Here is a 19,142-nt window from a genome sequence, read left to right on the forward strand (position 1 = left end):
CTTCACGTCATTGTGATATTAGACCACAGATCACGGTGGGATGAGAGAGAAAAAAACCCAATAACAAATGTGCATTTTGTTTCCATAACAGCAGACATGTACCTGTTGTTCCCCGGCATCGAAGATGACCAAAGGTGCCCATTAAATCAGGAGGGTTTCAATTTACAGACATTAGTGCTGGTGTCCTGGCAAGGACCCTCTTTGTCCTCATAATTAGGCTGAATTTATGTTTTGTTTTGGAAATTGTTGCCAAGGCAGGAGCAGAACATTAGCAGCTCAGATTAGTGCTCAGGATGGAAGCACTGTGTTCCTCCCTCCTATTAGTGGGAAGGACAAACAGAGATATTATCCATAACGCCCCATAAAGGGAAAATGGGACGGCTGTCGGCAACAGCGACTCTCACACGTTCTTACTGTATATTGAACAATGCTTCATTATTCACCGTCATCGTGTCCCTTTGCCCATTTTCTCACCGTTGTTTGTGTGGTTGAGTCACGCCTCCGGCCGAGCTTGAATTGACCCACGCTTCACAACTGAGGCGTAACCTATGCAAACAGGTCTCTGCCCATGCTTTTACTACTGAATGTGCTAAACCCTTGCGTCTGAGCTGTCTCCTCTTCCTCCTCCTCAACCTCAGACCCACTCTGCACGGACCAGACAGGCCCGATATTAATTACAGAAGAGGCCGCGATGCGAGTCTTCTCCACTCGTTCCCCACTCGCCCTCACGGAGCCTCCTCCTCCCGCAGCCCGTTAGCCGATGCGATCATCTGCCCCCAGACTCCCTTATCGGCATCACGGTGCGTTTGCAGGAGTCGGGTTTCAGTACCTGTTTGCCGGGTCGCCCGGTGCCACGGCCTCTTATCTGCCGTCTGGGTCCGTGCGCTGCCTTATCGCCCACCTGCTCTGCCCGCCGGGCCTCGCACTCGCCTCCTCATAAGATGTCAACAGGATGCCAGCATCGTGTTCCACGTGAAGAAAGCCCAGACTCTTATTCCGCTGGATCTAGACACCAAAAACGCTCTCAATGGAAACTTTTATCACTTTCCTCCTGCTGCAGCTCTGGCTTCACACCTTCTCCTCCCACCGCCTCCCCATGGGAGAAGTCTAGCACGTTGACATCACCTTCCCATCGAGCCAGCGGTCGCCCGACCGAGGGATTTGTTACTAGGCCACCAAACAAAAGCCTCGTCTCTGTCTCCTGGCAAAGTGAACCCTTCAGGTCCCTCAGGAAACCAACTACTCACTCGAGCGTGACTCATTCATACTCAGATTGTTTCCACATTAACCAACTGTTCCGTGTTTGGCTCCGTCCATTAACAAAACTGCACCAAAGTGAGGCTTCTTATCGTTTTTACTCCACTTAACTCCGCTGTAATTTACCAGTCAGCGACAACATGCATCCATTCATCAGTAATCGGAAAAAAATGAATCAGGCGTGACTAATGTTAAGAGATACTTGTGGCCTCAATAGGCAATATGTTTTATCCTAGTCTCCTTTTCATTGCCTGGTTTCCATTAGTCAGATCACTCCAATCTAATTAAAAGTATGATTGCAAGTTTGTTAACACGCTGTTAACAAATTCCCATCCAATTGCTTTAACACAAGATCTGTCCATCTGTCTGTCACCAGCCTAAGTAACTGATAAGAAACTATAGCCCATATAATAATTCACAACTCCTGTGTGTTTTATTATGCATATTATAAAGATGACTGACTTCTGACTGTGCTGAGGAGCTGAAGCAGGCGTCAGAGGTCAAAACAAAATGATCGCCATCATATTCTGCTTGGTGAAGAGTTTTGCTGTGAGACATCAGTGCAGAACCCCTCTTTAACAAGAGGTTGGTGCTCAACCTTCCTTCACCTACCATAATCCCATAATATTTTTAATTGGAGCTTAAAGTAGGAGTGATGTGGTGCTGCAATTTTAATAAGGATGCTTTCAAGTAGCTGCCCACAGGACACGCGCATGCAGTTTTATTCCTGATTAGATCACACGACGTCTCGGGAATATTCCCATCGCGCAGCTCGTCTGTCGGACTAAGAAAACAGGAAAAGCTCTCCCGTCTCGGACGACGACACACTCCAGCAGCCTCGCTCCGCCCTGGATGTCTGTCGCGAACCCCGACCCTGCATCGCAAATCCCTCAGCTCATGATCTCCTGACGGCTTTTACAAGTCGCTGTGCGTTTGAGGGGCGATAAGGTAAAATACTGGATCAGGGTCACAGCCGGCTCCTCGCTGAGTCTTACAGGTCGTAAGCTGTCTGCCGTGATCTAGTCAAGGTCACAGACGCACTGTAAAAGTCCAATCTGTGTCATGCTGCACGACATAAGTAATATTACAATAACAGATGAGGAGATGCAGTCATACATTTATAATGCCAGACATTCTCTGAAGGGGAGGGGAGGACGCTGTTGGACACGTCCTATTACAGGAAAAAGCGAAGGGTTATCTTATCTGTATTTTTATTATCTGACCCAGATCAACTTGACTTTTACTTCAGCTAAATTGCAAAATGAGATCATAGGACTGCGGAACCGCTTTTAGTCCTTATCACAAAGAAGCCGCAAAGGGAATAGGATTTTGTTTTGGGCCGTAAAACGTGCCTACAATGAATATGATACCGCAGCAAAGGTCATAATAGTGTTCTTTTCCTTTTTTTCCACACGGTGCAGACAGTGCTGCTGTGCAGGATTAGACAGACGCAGTGGGGATGTTCCTCAGCAGACAAAGACGGCGAAGAGGAGCAGATCAATGAGCGTTGTGCCTTTAGTCTCCACTACCTCGCTGTCTGCCTTCTGCGTTTGCTACAAGTAAAGCGGGAGAGGATAGTTTTCCGCTTGTGACACACCTGAGTCCATTTCTTAGATTAAGTCTCATTAGAGTGTAAATTGAATCTGCAGTTACAGCAGGAACTATGGCTGAGAGGATAATACCTTCTAACATTAAAAATCATCATTTCATACAATTCTCCTTGTGCGGTGGAAACATGTAATTGGCTGATGTCTGACCACAGAACTGTATGTATGAAAACATCGGTTTGTATGTGTTGGCATGCTTTATTGCTCAACACCAGTAAATCCCACACAATTACACACACACAATTAGTATTATTCGCAGTGAATTTCAGTTGAAAACAAAAGTTGAATTAGATTTTTATGAAACATCCTGAATATGATCAAAGATGAGGACTGGATGTGTAGCAGGGGGAAAAATGCCACCGGATCCTTGGACTCATCGCGACTCTCGTTATCTGTTCCGCTAAAGGTTTTCGTTTGCTTGGAGGCGATGAGCAACTGCTGCGCGTTAGGTTATGAGAAACCTCGCAAGAGAAATATTAAGCGATTGAGTTGAACAAACATAGTTGCGAGAAACAGGATGAACCAAATTCTGTTTTGTGTTTTCCTGTTATTATTGAGCACAGACTTTATTTCTCTCAATTAAAAACATATTTTAAAGAAGTCTGAAGTGTGAAAATGCACTCAAGTTTGACGACTGTCTGAATCCTCTCTCAATCGTAACCCTGCAGGTAAAAAAGGAAAGTGGTCATTACTTGTTTTTGTCTCTTGGTCAATAATGAATCTTGAAAATCGGGCGTGCATTTACCAGCTCATTTATATGGAAATGAACGGCCCCTGAAGGCTCAGCCCCGCCTCTCGAGCCCTCACTTCCTCTACCTTGACTCAATTACCAGTGGTTCTGCAGACAGAAATGGATTCTTAATTGGAAATTGATTAAAAAACAACTTTTTGTGGCTTCATTTTGCTTTTAAGCTCTACTCCTGTGCACTTTTATTAAATCACCCAGCAGGTATTAATTGGGCCAAAGTGACTTAACAGATGGGTGGTCTGAGTTAAAAAGCTCAGTGAGGTGGAGTGTGTGTGTGGGGGGGCAGCAAGGCTGGGGGGGGGGTCTGCAGGGTGCGTGGAAGTAATTAAAAAAGTTGAAGACGTACTGTAACGTGGCAAAATTGGGGTGAACATTTGAGCCAGTTCACCTTCTACACCATACAATCATCCACAACAACTGCTTTTAAATTTCCCCAGTAATAATAATATTATTTATTCTGTTGTTCTGAACCGAACCAGATCAGTGAGGATCTAATATCTTCACATCAGAGGTGACAGGTGGCTAAACAGATAGAAGCGCCTGTTAGAAACATGACTGTACAGTGTGTGGGAGGTTAAATCGATGAGGAGACATCTGAAAATATCCTGTCAGAGGTGGAATGAGGTATTGATTATACCCCCAGTACGTTGTGTTTGTTTTCTTTAACACCGGATGACTGTCCGTCTGGCTCTGGCACCAACATGTGGATTGTTTATTGCCATTTATTAAACACTAAGACGCTGCCACCCACTGCAGTAACGCTCATTTCCTGCTACTTCATATCACAAGCTATTGCCACTTGTTGCCGAGTCGTTGCAACCAATGATCGGCTCATAAACACTATAAATCCCCGTGGATGCGAGCGAAGGCACAGCAGGCGCTTTGCCCTCGGCGCCGCCCAGACAACATTAAAACGCTGCATACAGGTTGAGACATCAATAATTAAAAGGCCCAATCTGCGCTCCAAATGTAACCCAAAGGTCAGCCATCAAAAATTAACACACGGGGGTATGGCCGCACCTCCAGAGTGACTGACACGTGTTTCCATGCTGAGACGACTGAATGTTTCATGATGCTATTGAAGTTTGAAGACAAAGGAGTCGAGTAAAATGTAAAAGTTTAAAAAAAAAGTTGAAATTGAACTGACTGAAATTCGTCTGCACAGACTTTTGACTAGGTCTTTTCTAAAAAAATGAATCAACCTCCGCAAATCGTCTCCAAGATGACGCTGACTGGGTCACGTGACGCAGAGGTCAAGCATGAACCCATTGTTCCATCTTCCCGGTTGTTTTCTTTAGTCAGAAGTGAACTGTAATTATCACGCCGACCTTTTAAAGCGTTCCCGAGATTGTTCTTGATTGCACACGTGTGCGTCCGCAATCACGCGGACGTGTGATGCAAAGAGAAGTGCCGCACTCAGGACGAGGGGCATTTCATAAGCAGAGCATGACGGTTAAATTAGGTCCAAATTGCTCCTCCTTTTTTTTAATTAAATACACAGTTTAACTAGAATTTTGCTGGTACCGTCCAAAGTAAAGCTCTTTGCTGGTACACGTCTCTCTCTGCACTTAAACAATATCTAGTTCTCCAATGCTGTAAACACAACTGATACAACATGCTGTACGCATGCAGAAACACAAACGCTGTGCCTTCGTGTCTCCAGCGCAGAGCGCTAAACTGCACGATAGCACTGCTTTGGAGGGCAGCTTGTTACAGGATGTCGGCAGCTCCGCGCATCCTGTTTTGGAGGCGCCCCGCTGTGGAGGCGAGGAACACGGCGGCCTGGTGTGTCTGTTTACTGGAGCCCCTTGAATGGCACCAAGCATGAGGAAATGCTCACAATAGCAACACGAGCCTGTTGGTGTCCAGCCAATATGTGCATATTGTATTCGTTGAATTCAGTTTGTAAGTGTGAGGTGTTTAGTTTACTTCGCCTGCTGATCCACAGTGGCTCCATCCAGTAACACTGCAGAGTGTGATTGTGTTTAAAGACTGCATGGCTCATGACTAGGAGCCATGAAGTGCATTATTCGCTTTATTTTGTCAGAAAGTATGAAGCGTACTGTCTGCATGCCAAACCTGAATACAAGGAGTGCCCTATTTTAGACACACAAAGCACAAACTGGACAAAATAAAGGAGAATGACGTCCTAAGCTGCTAAAATATGATTTTTATTGGCATATTTGGCAAGTGCAACAATATTTAACAGTCAGCTCCGCTTCAAGTCTCCGGGTGATTTGCACAATGTGCTTCAGAAATCAATGTCTGCCTGAAACGTATGGAGGTCAATGTGAACACTTAAGGAAGGCTTTGGAGGACTTGTGGTCACGTGAAGTATATTTTTCTTGGTGGTTAATGGACTAAAACATAGTCCTGCATGTTTTAAATGTAATGTATTATGAAGAACTACTTAAAACGTGACCTGCAGTATTAGCAGAACATTTCCACTATCTCTGGCAGTCAGTGAAAATGTATGTAGAACTAAATTCAAAGGGCCTCAACATGGAAATGCTTTTCATTTTGTAAAAAAAAAAAAAAACTTGCATCACCTTTTTTAAGTTGTGATATTAATGCATTATGCTACTCAACGGATCCCGGCGATGGAGACTTCCTGGCGATCTGGCAGGAAATTAACAGCTGCAAATGGAGCCGCTTAACGCAGCGCTCCTAAAAGGCTTCTCGTCCACAACAGGAGGCGACGTCTTCGAAATGTTTCATTTTTTTGCTACATTGCGCTTGGTGAAAAAAAAGGGGGGGATTCTATTTCATTTTTAACGAACTGCTCCTTTAATTGTCCCTTCCCAGGTTCTTATTCCTCATCATGCTGTGCCTTTGATTTAAAGCTTTCACCCAATCGTTGGCGAGAGAAGGCGGAGAGGAGAGAAAGAGAGAGACGGAGACAAAAACAGAGAGGGGAGATGGGGGCGGGGCTGACTGGTTATGGTTTAACAGCACCACGGACAGCTCCCATCTCCCGTTTCTGGACCGCAGGGAAGCGGCGCTGAAACCCGGATGGATGCTTTTGAAAACAAAGCCCGACTCGTCGAACCGTAGAGTCACCTGCAGCTCACTGCACCAGCGCAGAGCATCCTCTTCTCCGCCTTCTCCTCCGCTCGAGGCTCGACTTGTCTCATTTTCCGGCCTGACTCAATCGGATCTCGTTTAACTGCATTGCCTCTGCGTCTCCAGCCTGTTTCGTCCTCCTTCTGCTCCTGTAACTGCCAACCAATGCGCTGCGAAAGTACTTTTTAGGGAAGGTGGATCGCTCCAATCCAAGTTTCCTGATTCCTTTGGTTTCTTCTTCTTAATTCTTCTCAAAGTACCAACTTCTGTTTGAGACGTGCAAACATCGCCTCCGTGATTATGTTGAGATGCGGCTTTTTTCTCCGAATCCGGGAGCGGATGTTACTCTAGGACGCAGAAGGACAATGAAGTTGTGTAGTTTGATGTGAGACAGGCGACTCGCAGCCGTAAAACTGTCCGCAAACCTCAGATCTTAGCGCATCGGGCGCATTTTTATTTGGTGGACGCCTGCCAGAGAGCAAGATGACGTGCCTCTATGACTTTTTAAATTGCACCTAGGAGAGAGAGAACGTGAAAAGGGGTCTTTCATATCCTGTTCCTGCTGCAGGGACAGACGAGCTGTAGCTGCCTAAACGAGTTTGGATCTTACGCCTGGGAGAGACCGTGGAACTGTGGCAAAACAAAGGCAACCGAGACGCCTCGTTCCTCCTGAGCCCTAGTCCCGAAAATCACCCACGGACGACAGAAAATGAAGAAGTTTCGAAAGGTTTTGGATGGTTTGACCACCTCCTCTCCGGGAGGGACTATCGGATCGCCATCGTGTGGCAGCGCGGCCGGGACTCCCACCGCGGCGCCGACTCCCAAAGAAATCGATGTCCAAGAGACGCTAGTGTCGGAAAACTTTCAGCTGTGTAAGGTGGGTGCAGCAGACACGGAGCTTTGTTTAGGTTCAGGCCTCCGACACCCGACGGAACGGCACGAGGTAACACAATGTACCACGTTGGATACTCGGAGTTTGTGACGCTTGTGTACAAGCCGATATCTACAGACACTTGTGCGTATTATATTTTACAAGTTATTCTGCTAAATAAAGAGGAATGGGTTGTAAAATGCGAACCTGGATTGTCTACAACGCGTGCGCTACAATTGGTCGCCTGCTGCTGCGTTTGCGTGGAAAGTTCAGCACCACGGACAGCTCTTCGCTTCCACTTTTCCTCGGAATTAACGCGTTTTTTTAAGCAACCAGTTAAAAAGGCATTCGAAGCCTCAGCGGATGAAAGCTCCGGCTCTGATCAGCCTCCGTGGTGTTTTGTTTTCGGACCTCAAAGGCAAAGAATTGCGGTTATTCTATTAGTCACCCATTGTTCATCTGCATAAAGCTTCGCTGCCCCCGCGGACATGTGTGTACAGCTGGTAAAGCTTGCAAACGCGCGCGTGTGTGCGCGCGCGCTCGCGTGTAGTTTGGTTTGTGTGCGTGCTGTTTTGGGTAGGCTACACTCCAGCTCTCACCAGTCTGTCCGTCATCAGCATGCTGCACAGGCTGCGGTAGCCTACACACACACACACACACACACACACACACACACACACACACACACACACACACACACACACACACACACACACACACACACACACACACACACACGTGACACAAACCAGCCAAAGGAAGTCAATGAAGAGCAGTCTCCCAGTTGCATCAGAAAGCAGGCACGAATGGTGATGACATAACTGGTGTCCCTCCCTTGCATAAAAAAAGTGCACAGCATGCCAGCAAAAGGACCCTGCAGTACTGTCCTAGCTGATGTGTTTTTCACTGAGAAGGAGGGAGAGAATGAGGGAGAGATGTAGATGGGGGTTGGGAGTATTTATAGCAGCCTCTGCCGCCCATTGCAGCCCTTTTCTGTATGCATTTTGGAGCTTACTGCAGCGATTATTCCTCACCCTAAATGGAGGGGGGGGGGGGGTGCATTTTGTGAATAATTCAGTGAGAACCCAAAAGAAAGCAGGTTGTATGTATGTAGAGCTATATTATTACTGGGCAGCTTGACACTGGCGTATGTGTGTGTGTGTGTGTGGCGGGGGGGGTCTGTACAGAGAAGCTGGGGGAGGAGAAGAGTGAGCAGAGAGGTTGATTCACAAGCTGAAAATGATGCTGCAGAGCGCCGTCGGCAGACAGGCAGGGAGGAGAAAGTGCTGGAAGAGAACGGAGCCGTTCCCCGGTCCCGTGCCGGAAGCTGCTCCTCCTCGCGGAACGGCTAAATGCCCGATTGTCTTTAAAGGCAACAAATTGACTGAACGCCGTGGAAGTAGAACCAGCAGCAGCAGCAGCAGCAGCAGCAGCAACACGCTCCTCTCTTATGCCAGTCTGAGCATGTGCAGGTTGTGCCCGTGTTTGTCTGTGTGAGCATTTGAAGGGAAATGAATGCCAACCATTGGGGGAGAGGGAGGAAGAGGTCAACGTATCCTCCTGGTGCAGGCAGGGTTAAAGGTGGGATATACAGAAAAGGTGGTTTCATTTGGAGGTTCCGCCATATTGTCATATTTAGTCAATATTGACATCACATACAAATTATTCTTTGCTAACGGTAAGATCTGATAATGGTTTCTGGCATTAATCTCCATGGCAACAATGTCGCCCTCAGACAGCGCTTTCAGAAGATGCTAAGAACTTTTACAAAGAACAGCGTGAAAGGAAAAGTTACAGGAAGTTGGGATCACGACGGATGAAAGACGGCGTGTGCGAAGGAAGCCTCGCTCGTTGCCGTCGCTTTAATCAACTAATGAGGCGACGGCTCCCCCAGTTTTGCATTACAGGAGACGCAGACGTGAAATGAAAACCGGCCACGACCTCATTCCTCATTCGTTGAGCTACAGAATGCGTCGGCTGAAAGGGATGTTTACAGAACCAATACTGAAAGCGTTGAGTTGAAACGCATGCATTTTACCATATTCAGCAACATAAAAATGTATTGCATTCACCTCTAAATGTGAATAGTCTTCAGTCAGTCATTGCCCCAAATGTTTGTGACAGTCTCCACTTTGTGGGGATATAAATGTGTGAGCTGGTGCAGTTTGTGTGGGAGTGCTTGGCGTCTTATCTGGCTTCTCAAAGTTAGTCATGACTTCTGTCCTCACTGTGCAGCGTGGGAAGACAACAGCTCATTTTGTTTGGATTATACAAGGATTTTTTTGTTTATATTTTATAAAAACGCTTCTGTGGAGTAGAGTGAAAATAGTGAAATCCTACTCTGACTTGAGACAGAGGAGGTGAAATTCACGGTCTGGATCTATAGACTCGTTCCCGTCGGCACCGGAGTGTGTTCATTTTGTCCTAGAAGGAGAAAATTACAGCTGCGAAGAGGAACGGAGAGAGAGAAACATCCAATTGATCTACACTGCGATGCCAATTAAGTTCATTGATCTGAGTGAAGCTATTTATAAGAATGATAAATCGCTTCGCATCAGAAGAAACCAGAAGGATTTTAACCAAGAGTCTAAACGTCTTAACCAAACTTAAAGCTTCTTCACTTCCGCTCAAGTCTCTGAATCCACAGCACAGAGTTTCACGTCAGTGTGTTTAAATGGGGCAAAAAGGGTGTAATGACAGTTATGGAGGTAGAAAAAGTCAAAGAGCTGAGACCTGAGCTCACAACAAGACCACAAATATCCATATGGGAGTAAAAAAAAAAAACATCTTACACAAACGTTCCACCGTCCAACAGACCGTGATCTCTGGTGCCACGCGCTGATGATATCAGGATTCGCTGTAAACAGCTTGAATCACGGATCTGTTCCGTCAAGTGTGAGCGCTACAAGCTGCTCGTGGCGGCGTTCTGACGGGAAACGCTCGGCTGACATATTTCAAAGCGGAGGAGCTCGCCCAGTGCTCTGCTCAGCATAAATCCCCACACGTGACGGGAACTGTTGACGAGCTACTGGGGACTAACTGGTGGAACACCAGTCCAAACGTCCGTTAACTGGTCGAATTAAGAAACTAGCTGGCGGCTGGAATGAAGTGTCTCATTTAGGATTAAATAGGCTCAAAATCAAGCTTTTTCACAGACAGATCGCTGTCACAATGACAGGCAATGAAATTCAGACTGATCTTGCTCTTAACCTCAGCTGACTTCATCCATATTACATGTGCCATTTACCTCTTTTTTTAATCCCATCACCTGCCTGAAGTGCAGTAATGACAGTGGAATTTTAATCAGTGACAAATGGTGGCTTCCATATTCATTAGGGAAACTGGCTGCTACCGAGAAGATAATGCAAAAATTGCAAATTGAGATTCCCGCGCGCGGTTCTGGCCTCAGTCTGGAAGACGAGCGCCTTCTCGTGCGCCGTTGGTTGATGTGGTGCTTTCAGGCATTCATAAACATTTGAATGCCTCTCCAGTACGTCCGCAAATAACCCAGTGACACAACAAACATAACATTTTGTAGTCACAGGCCATTTTCTAAAGATTGTTTCACAAACAGCTCAGTCTAATACTGTTACGTGCTCCTTCCTTGTTTTTCGGTGCCAAAATGAAACATTGCGTTTCAACAAAATCCACCCAGGACTCATCCCTAAGAGAGAAGCCCGTGCTATAACAACATCACAATATTTTCACATTTGCTTTACAGAGACTGATAATACACCTGACACACAAATCATTTGAAGTGACTGAGTGATGAAGTGTCTTCATGCACTGATCTCAGGTCTGTTGTAGCTAAAAAAGTTTATTTAATACATATTATAACTGTCAGGTTGTTAGAAGACGCTCTGCTGAGATATCTTGACAACATTCACATTTTATAATCTCTTTTAATTATAACTAATCTCAAAGGGGGGACGTGCAATTACCCATAATAGCAGCGTAATCATAGTTAAAATGAATTTTCATTTAAAAGCCTCATTTGATGTCCATTAGGGTAAATGGATACAGCAACTTTTGCAGTCTCCGTCTACTTTGTGCTCAGTTATCCAGGAACTGGGGCGTTTTACTAATTCCTTGAAATTCAGCAATTAAATGTCTATGAAGTTCATATTATTTCTATATGTGTAACAGCCCATAACAATGAGTTGTTTGCTACTTTAGGGGTTTGTCTGTACTCATGGTGAGCTTTGCTGGTGGCATGTGCAGCATTAAGTCGCTAATAGTGATGTGTGGATTAATATAGTAAAAGTTAGTCAAAATTCAGTTATAAAAATGCGGTTCTTTGTTAAACTCATGTTGGGAGGTCAAAGGTCAGACGTCCGGGTCCTCCCTCTCCTCCGTGCCCCGCCAGCAGCAGGACTGGAGGCTCGGTGAGATGACATCACCCCACTCCATTGCCAGCGACCCCACAAGCGTTCCATGGGTGCGATGACTCAGTGGGTTGACTTCCAGCTAGTCTCACATTACCATGTGTCGGCTGCCTGTCAAAAGCCTCAGTGCGGGATCAATTAGGGAGGAGTTGATGTCAGACTGAGCAGCGATGGGGAGAAGAGCAATATGAGAAGACTTCAGCAAAACTGCATATTCCACACGTTTCAGGTTTTTTTCAGTTCATCTTCTGCTTAGACAGAAAGTCTGGTCTCTGCTGGATCTTGTGTGGGCTTTCATAATGTTTTGTCCATTCATCCTGCAGGTGATGGCAAAGTGCCCGCCTCACCTCACGCTGTGCAAACATAATTGAGTGAGCTTTTTGAACAGTCCTTCATTTTTTTTCCCCCCACCACTCCACTCTCCTGAAAGTCCGCTTTTATTTTGCCGTGCGTGGTAAACACACAGTAATTCCTCTTTAGTGTGACGTGCGGCTCATGCCGGGAGCAAGCTTTCAAGTTTAATTCAAGTGTATTTCCACCAAATAAAAAAAACAAATAAACAGAGTTTGATATGAGGATGGTTTTATCATTATGACCTGATTCATAAAATAAAGCGTGCACTCCCACGGCTACATCAGCCTCCAAGTCTAGGGTGGATGGAGGTGGTCAATAGTCTTAATCTACCGCTGTGGTTGCAGATCAATGTTTGTTTATGACTGAGTAGCATGGAGATGCTGCCAAACAATCCCCACTATCTCTCCTTAACCGTTTCCCACCACATGGCTACTTGCAGAAAACCTTTATTTTGGTAATGCATACTTTATCTTCCTAAATAGTTCTGGGCTCCGACTGTGGAAGAAACTCCAGGCACAAAGTCTACCAACACAGTGTTTTTGTCCGTGATTAAGAGCGCTGAGTTCAAACCTAATTATGTAAAACAATCCACTCGGAACCGCAGTGCTGCAAAGCTTTAAACCAACGCAGCGGCTCCTCTGCCTCTCTGAGTGGCTGGTGGATCCCTCCGCTCTTAAGAACTACTCACAAGCACTTCACAAACCTCATCTACTCGATTGTCTTGCCAAAGGGTGAAAGTAGAAGCTAGAGTTAAGTTTATATATCTTAAACCAATATCATAGCTCGTTAGAACATTTATGCTTCCTTAACAGCATTTTTCTTCTATAAATAACTACAACAACCAACAACAACCTCACATATGATACATTTCAGGGGGGTTTTGCTTTGGGTGACTCAGCATTACATTTGTTCTATTATTAGAACTGCAGTCTAGCATAGCAATCAAAATATAGCATGAACGCTTCATCTTTATAAATACAGTGGTACAGTGTACAGCTAATAAGGATGAGTCATCGTGTTTTTCATAAAGGAAGAATCATTATACCGCACAAAGCAACCAGAAATAACTTTGTTGCAGTCAAAAGGTTGAGTGGATTAGTTTTTACAGACAGATTTACGTGTATTAGAGAGTTAATTGAAAGTCCATAAAACCATGGGGCATTATTATCCTAATCAATGTGTTTAGAAAACACAGTGATGCTCTGCTTGTTTCCTTCCTGTTTGTGGTACAGATTTCATAAGTCCATTTGTGTTTTCAATCCACAAGTGACTTGACTTTTAACATCTCACCCCCAGTGTCATGGCAGCGTGTGGCCCAATCACTGCAGCTAAACACATTAGCTTGCAGCTTGAAAACTGCAGGACACTGGGAGCGGTTTCACGTCTAATCACACAAAACAGTCAGATCGCTATTAAAACGCTTCGAGAGTAAAGGCGCAGCCCGCCGAACGTGACGGGACGGGCGGCTTTTTGCCTCGAACACCGCGCAGCCGCGTGTAAACACGGTTCGCTCATCAGAAGGGGGCGTGTTACGTGGGGTGTTACTGCTCCCGTCCCGTTCATATCCTCCATGAAGCCCGAGGCGCAATGCTGATGCTGATGCCGGCGCAGCGGCTGATTCACTGAAACGCCTGCTGCTGTGGTTGAAAGGTTAAACCGCATATACGAGCCTCCTCACCCCTCCACTGGGTGAGAGCGCACGCGCATACGCTGGATTTGATCCCACATTTATTTAGGGGCTCCGTATTACAGTAAATGCTGCCAGGATGATTTACGTCACAGATCTGCATTCAGGTTTTCAGGGGTGTTTTTTATGTGGAAGTAATGGAATCTCCAAGCAAAGGCAATTATAAAGTGGATTAGGTCTAATAAATATGTAAATTTACATCAGATTTGCCATGTGTGTAGTATGTTCATGCAGTACATACATATGGAGGTGAGTTTCCCGGTACCTCCACCACAGAACGCTGCAGTGTGTAGCTCCCACACTCAGCGAGGAGCGGAAAGTTTATTGAGCCTCATTCATTTGCTTCCTAATCTCTCACGCCGCATTCTGGCTCTGTGTGTGTGTGTGTGTGTGTGTGTGTGTGTGTGTGTGTGTGTGTGTGTGTGTGTGTGTGTGTGTGTGTGCGTGTGTGCGTGTGTGCGTGTGCGTGTGTTGCACCATGCATCAAGTGCACGGAGCGTTTATGAGATCACCCTCTCCCTCTGTGATGTTAAAGGCCCCTCACCCTTCAGCTTCCAGCAGAAAAGAGGCTGAATCGCTGTATGCGGCAGGCAACACCGGTAGGAAACAATAACGGGGGGTGGGGGTTAATGTGCAAAGGTGGTCATACAGTAGATGTGCAAAGAATATGCAACTTTTGAGCCACGCTGTCCCTCCTGTAGTCGTTCAGACCACCTGAGTAGAGAGAGTGCGTGGCCGTCTTTGAGAATCATTTGCACCTTCTTCATGTAGCGGTTTCTTTAAGCTGCAACAACAAAAGTTCAGGTCAGTGTATTTTTGTACGGATGAGCATCACGGGAGAAGAGAGTATGACAGGCGGCAAAGGTCACCGCTTGGATTGGAGCTGGGGATGTCGCATTTACCATTATTGGATGCTGCAACCAGACATTCTGTGTGGCTTCACCTGAGAACATGTTTCCTCATATGTTTCATAAGGAAACAGCCCCCGAGTTGCCTCGAAATGGCCAAATACACCTTGTTTAATTATTCAGCCTAAATAAGCTATGCTGAGCTCCCGAACACACAGCTTTCACAATTTGTTGAATAAAATCAAAATCTCCTTTTGGTTGTTTATTTTTAAATTGGATTTAAATCTGCCTCCCGACTCTAATGGCACAGCCAGGGTTGCGTAACAGCTGCTAATTTCATTGTTCAAAATGGTTTTTAATTGCTAAATTTCGGCTCGCAGCAGCTTCTGCAGCAGCTCCAGGTTCGCTCGTGAGCCGAATTAGCATTCGGCCTTTCACGGGTCCAACAACACAGAGACAATCACCCCGGAACTGGAAGTAGATCTGATGGGGATAGTAACAAATAGAATTAGAAACCCCTGGTGGGAAAATAAAGGTGTAAAGAGCATGTCTAATATGAAATGAAGGATCGGGTGCTGTGTTGTGTAACAACTGTATGTTTCCAATTCGTTTCACACATTCAGAAACCTCTGATCTCCTCTCCCACTCCTCCCACTAAACATCTCCTCTCCTATCCGTGTTCAGCTATGCCTGTTTTTTTTTTTTTTCATATTTTGGGCTGCTCCCGACTACATCAAAGGAATTTTAGAGCGCCCTCAAAATATCTGCCTTCAAACAGTGGCTGGGGAAGCCACGTGCACCTCTGTTTGTTTGATGGCTGCTCTAAGTCTGTAAACTCTGCGGAAATTGGAGTGGATGGATGTGACGGGAATTCTCCACTTCTCCCTGCGCCGCCGTCTCTCATCCTGACACTTAACTGGAGGCGACGCGTGCTGAAGCACCTGAGCGATGCGTAGGCCCCGGTTCGCGTGCGACGCAGAAGTCGCACAAAGACAAAGCTCCAGATTCATGAAATGCAGGCGAGACACACACAGGAGTCACCCGCTCTTCACTGGTGTAAGAGTCCCTTATATAATCAATTGTGTGTGTGTGTGTGTGTGTGTGTGTGTGTGTGTGTGTGTGTGTGTGTGTGTGTGTGTGTGTGTGTGTGTGTGTGTGTGTGTGTGTGTGTGTGTGTGTGTTTTTAGTTTTCTGCCCAAAAACAAAACAAATGTCTTATGTGGCATTGCATTGTGTTCAAAGTGTCCTCTAAAGCTTCGCCCGATTGTGTTGTGTAAATATTCCCACCCAAGCACGTCAGGTCAGATTCACGGCCCGCTAATATGATGCTATGTGTAGCATAGCGGACCTGCGTTCAGCAGGGATCCAGTGGGCAGTGTTGGCACAGCTCAAATCCATTCAGAAAACATGTTGGCACAGTCCTTTAACGGTGAATTATGGGATCAGGACTGTCGGTTCATCTCCATGGAAACACAGTGCGTTTCATCGCCTTCCCCATGTTCGCATGTGCGGCTGAACGTACACATGTGCAAAGGAGGTGGAGAGTTAAATTCAACCCAGCGGACAATAACGTATTGTATTAAAATGTCTTCTGTCACAACACAAACGGTATCAGACTGAAAGCCTGATCATGAGCATTATTCCTATTTTATCCCAGTTTCCTCTCCTGCATCCTCTTCTCTTCATCACTTGTCCCTGATCTTGCTTCAGACTGCACATCACAAGTGGCCGCTTCATTCATTACGCCAATTATTCCAGGTATGAGCCGAGCTTCCCTCCTGATTTTGTTGTGTAAATAATTGCATCCAAGCGCCGTCAAGGCCAGACTGTGGACTCCGTTCGGTGGATTATTCATGCGCCCCGGTATCTATTGAGCTCCTGCAGTGATCTCGCCTTTGCAGAGCTGAAGCAATGAATCAGTCGAGCCAGTGTCAGTCCGCTGACTGCCTGCCTCGGCATAATGAGGGAAGGCTATGGTGAGAGCTGCACGCATGCAGAGCCCACAGGTACATGTGTCCGTATGGAAGCGCCTACAGCAGCAGACCTCGGCACATGTCATGCTCCAACGTCTGTTATATGAGGTTACACCATCCCTGGTTTGTGCTGGAAACCAGAGGTGAACACTTTGGACATTAGTCTTTGCTAAAAGCTTCAGTCAGAAACTAGTAGCTGCTCACGTTCGTTCACCTCCGTGCTGCAGCCGTTTACTGTGATCACAAACAGGCGCAGACAATGAATTAGTGACATTATAGTTACATTTCACAGTATCGATCTGTGTTTGTATAGCGGCTCAATGCACAACGCTTGTGGCAGACATGGAGGGTCTATTTATAGAACCGGGGGTCTAGACCGGCTCTGCAGCTGAATGTTGTGTGGCGAGATAGGATGGTGGGAAGCGTGCGATGGTATCGCTGTGCAGAGAATGAGGACGTCTCCGAGGGGTTATCGGAGCGAACATTAGATTGCGCATGTATGGAAGCGGGGGGAGATATAGGATAGGCTAAAAAAGAACGCTGTGGACGCGAGAGAGCTGAAAAGCTTCGCTGCTTCAACAGCGTAGATTTATTCAGCAATTCTCCCCTTTATTTGTCTTCGACTGTGGACAGATTGCAATTATGGTACTGTTTTACTGTAGATGAACGATAGATTAGTCAAGTTGTACTTTACGGATGAGCCACACACACACACACACACACACACACACACACACACACACACACACACACACACACACACACACACACACACACACTGAAAGTGACTGAAATGGGTCTAAGGTTTTGGATTTAAAATATGCATGAGTAGCCTTGAGATTCAGCGGAGTAAATGTTTTTCAGTTATTTCTTGGCTTCCTTGTGTGCACAGAGGGAGTGGATCTCCTGTCTCCCAGCAACTGTGCTCCAAAGTCAGGCGAGAGACCCTAAAAGGCCCTGTGGCCAGACCCGGAGGGTAAATCTGTGTGTCTGGCTAAGACTCTTCCTTTAAAAACTCGAATATGTGCTAGAAAGCCCAGACTGGTGGAGAAAACACACCATCTCAGCCAGAGAAGCCTGGAACTGGTTCCCCAAGCTCCATGAGCTCCCCTACAATGACGATGAATGTGAGCCTGCAAAGACGTTAGAGGGCATCAGACCTCTTTAGTTTTTGCTTTAAATTGCATTGGGAGGCGTTCGTGTGATCAGGAAGCAACGCTGGTGACGCTGCAGTGAAAACGTAACCAACTGCATTCAGTTACACTTAACCAGTTAATCTCCAAGCTGTTGTAAAAGCACTAAAACTAAAACTCGACGTTATTAAATATTCTGCTCACACACGGAGAAGCTTTTTGTCCGTCTGCTTTGTCATGCGGTGCGTGTGCATTTTCTCCAATCTCTGCTCAATGATTTCATCTGTGTTGTAATCAGTTCATTCATTCAGATTCTTATTTTATCTTTTTCAAATTCATGCATCGGTAAAGTCCAGCACACCCTGTTATTAGAGTTCAGACAGACCAACGCTGGGTGTCACTAAATGCACCATGTGCTGTTATTGAGGGTTCGGCTACTTGTGCCAGTCTCCTTTAGTTTTATGTGGTAACCAGGAGCCTCACCACTGTGATTTACTGGTAAAGAGTGAATGTTTGCCCTCGCACGCTCCTGGCAGCGCCGCCTGGTTCTCACTGACTGTCGGAGTTGATCCACGCTTCAGTCCCCAAAGTGAGGAAAATGCAGCTTGTGAACAATTCTCAAAGCAGTTTGAAGTGAAGTGACGTCCACAGTCATTCAGATTCGTAGCCTACGCACACGTCTGAGGCTGGAAGGGCTGGATGCCCTTCTAACCTGCTGGGTGTGTGTCTACACACTCCACAACCCATTAAACACAACTCGCCTGATATATGTGCGCACAGTACATCAGCCGTGCCCTAATCACAGTGAAGGTGAGAGGTGCTTTGCTGGGGATCACATGGTCCATTTCTTTTGTGGGTTAAGTATTACATCATATTACATACGACCTCATCTATTAATGTTTTGGTTTTCATCTGCGCTGCCTATTGCCTTTACTGCGGCGTTTTCATACGCCGATGGCGACGTCCGTGTCTCCGCACGCCTCCAGGGCAGATTAGTGAAGCACTGCTGGGACGTTTAACATGACTAATGGCAGACAGCTGCAACGCATGCAGAGCACCTCGGAGCGGGAGCGTGGAAGACAGCGTGGTTCTGCCTAGTCAGGCTTCCTGAAGCTACTCTCACCCCCTTATTAGAGTGGATGCTTCTGCTGTTGACGTGTTCGAACTTCAATAGAAATATTTTGACCTTGTAAACATTTTAAGTCTATGATTTTCC

General features: G+C 46.1%; 1 protein-coding gene across 12 annotated transcripts in view; it reads left to right on the top strand.

The window, feature by feature from the left end:
* Positions 1–6,510: 6,510 nt before the first annotated feature.
* stxbp5l (syntaxin binding protein 5L) overlaps positions 6,511–19,142 on the top strand; it is a 71,803-nt gene continuing 59,171 nt past the window's right edge. For 7 of the 12 annotated variants that reach the window (XM_029137466.3, XM_029137470.3, XM_041068971.2 and 4 more), the window contains exon 1: positions 6,512–7,552. In XM_029137466.3, the coding sequence (XP_028993299.1) occupies positions 7,385–7,552 (168 nt within the window). In that variant the 5' untranslated portion in view covers positions 6,512–7,384. Of the gene's footprint in view, positions 7,553–19,142 lie in introns of all 12 variants that reach the window. The other 5 variants (XM_029137460.3, XM_029137463.3, XM_029137461.3 and 2 more) reach the window with 1 other exon arrangement.

The sequence above is a fragment of the Betta splendens genome, chromosome 21 (assembly GCF_900634795.4).
Source record: "Betta splendens chromosome 21, fBetSpl5.4, whole genome shotgun sequence".
Lineage (NCBI taxonomy): Eukaryota > Metazoa > Chordata > Actinopteri > Anabantiformes > Osphronemidae > Betta > Betta splendens.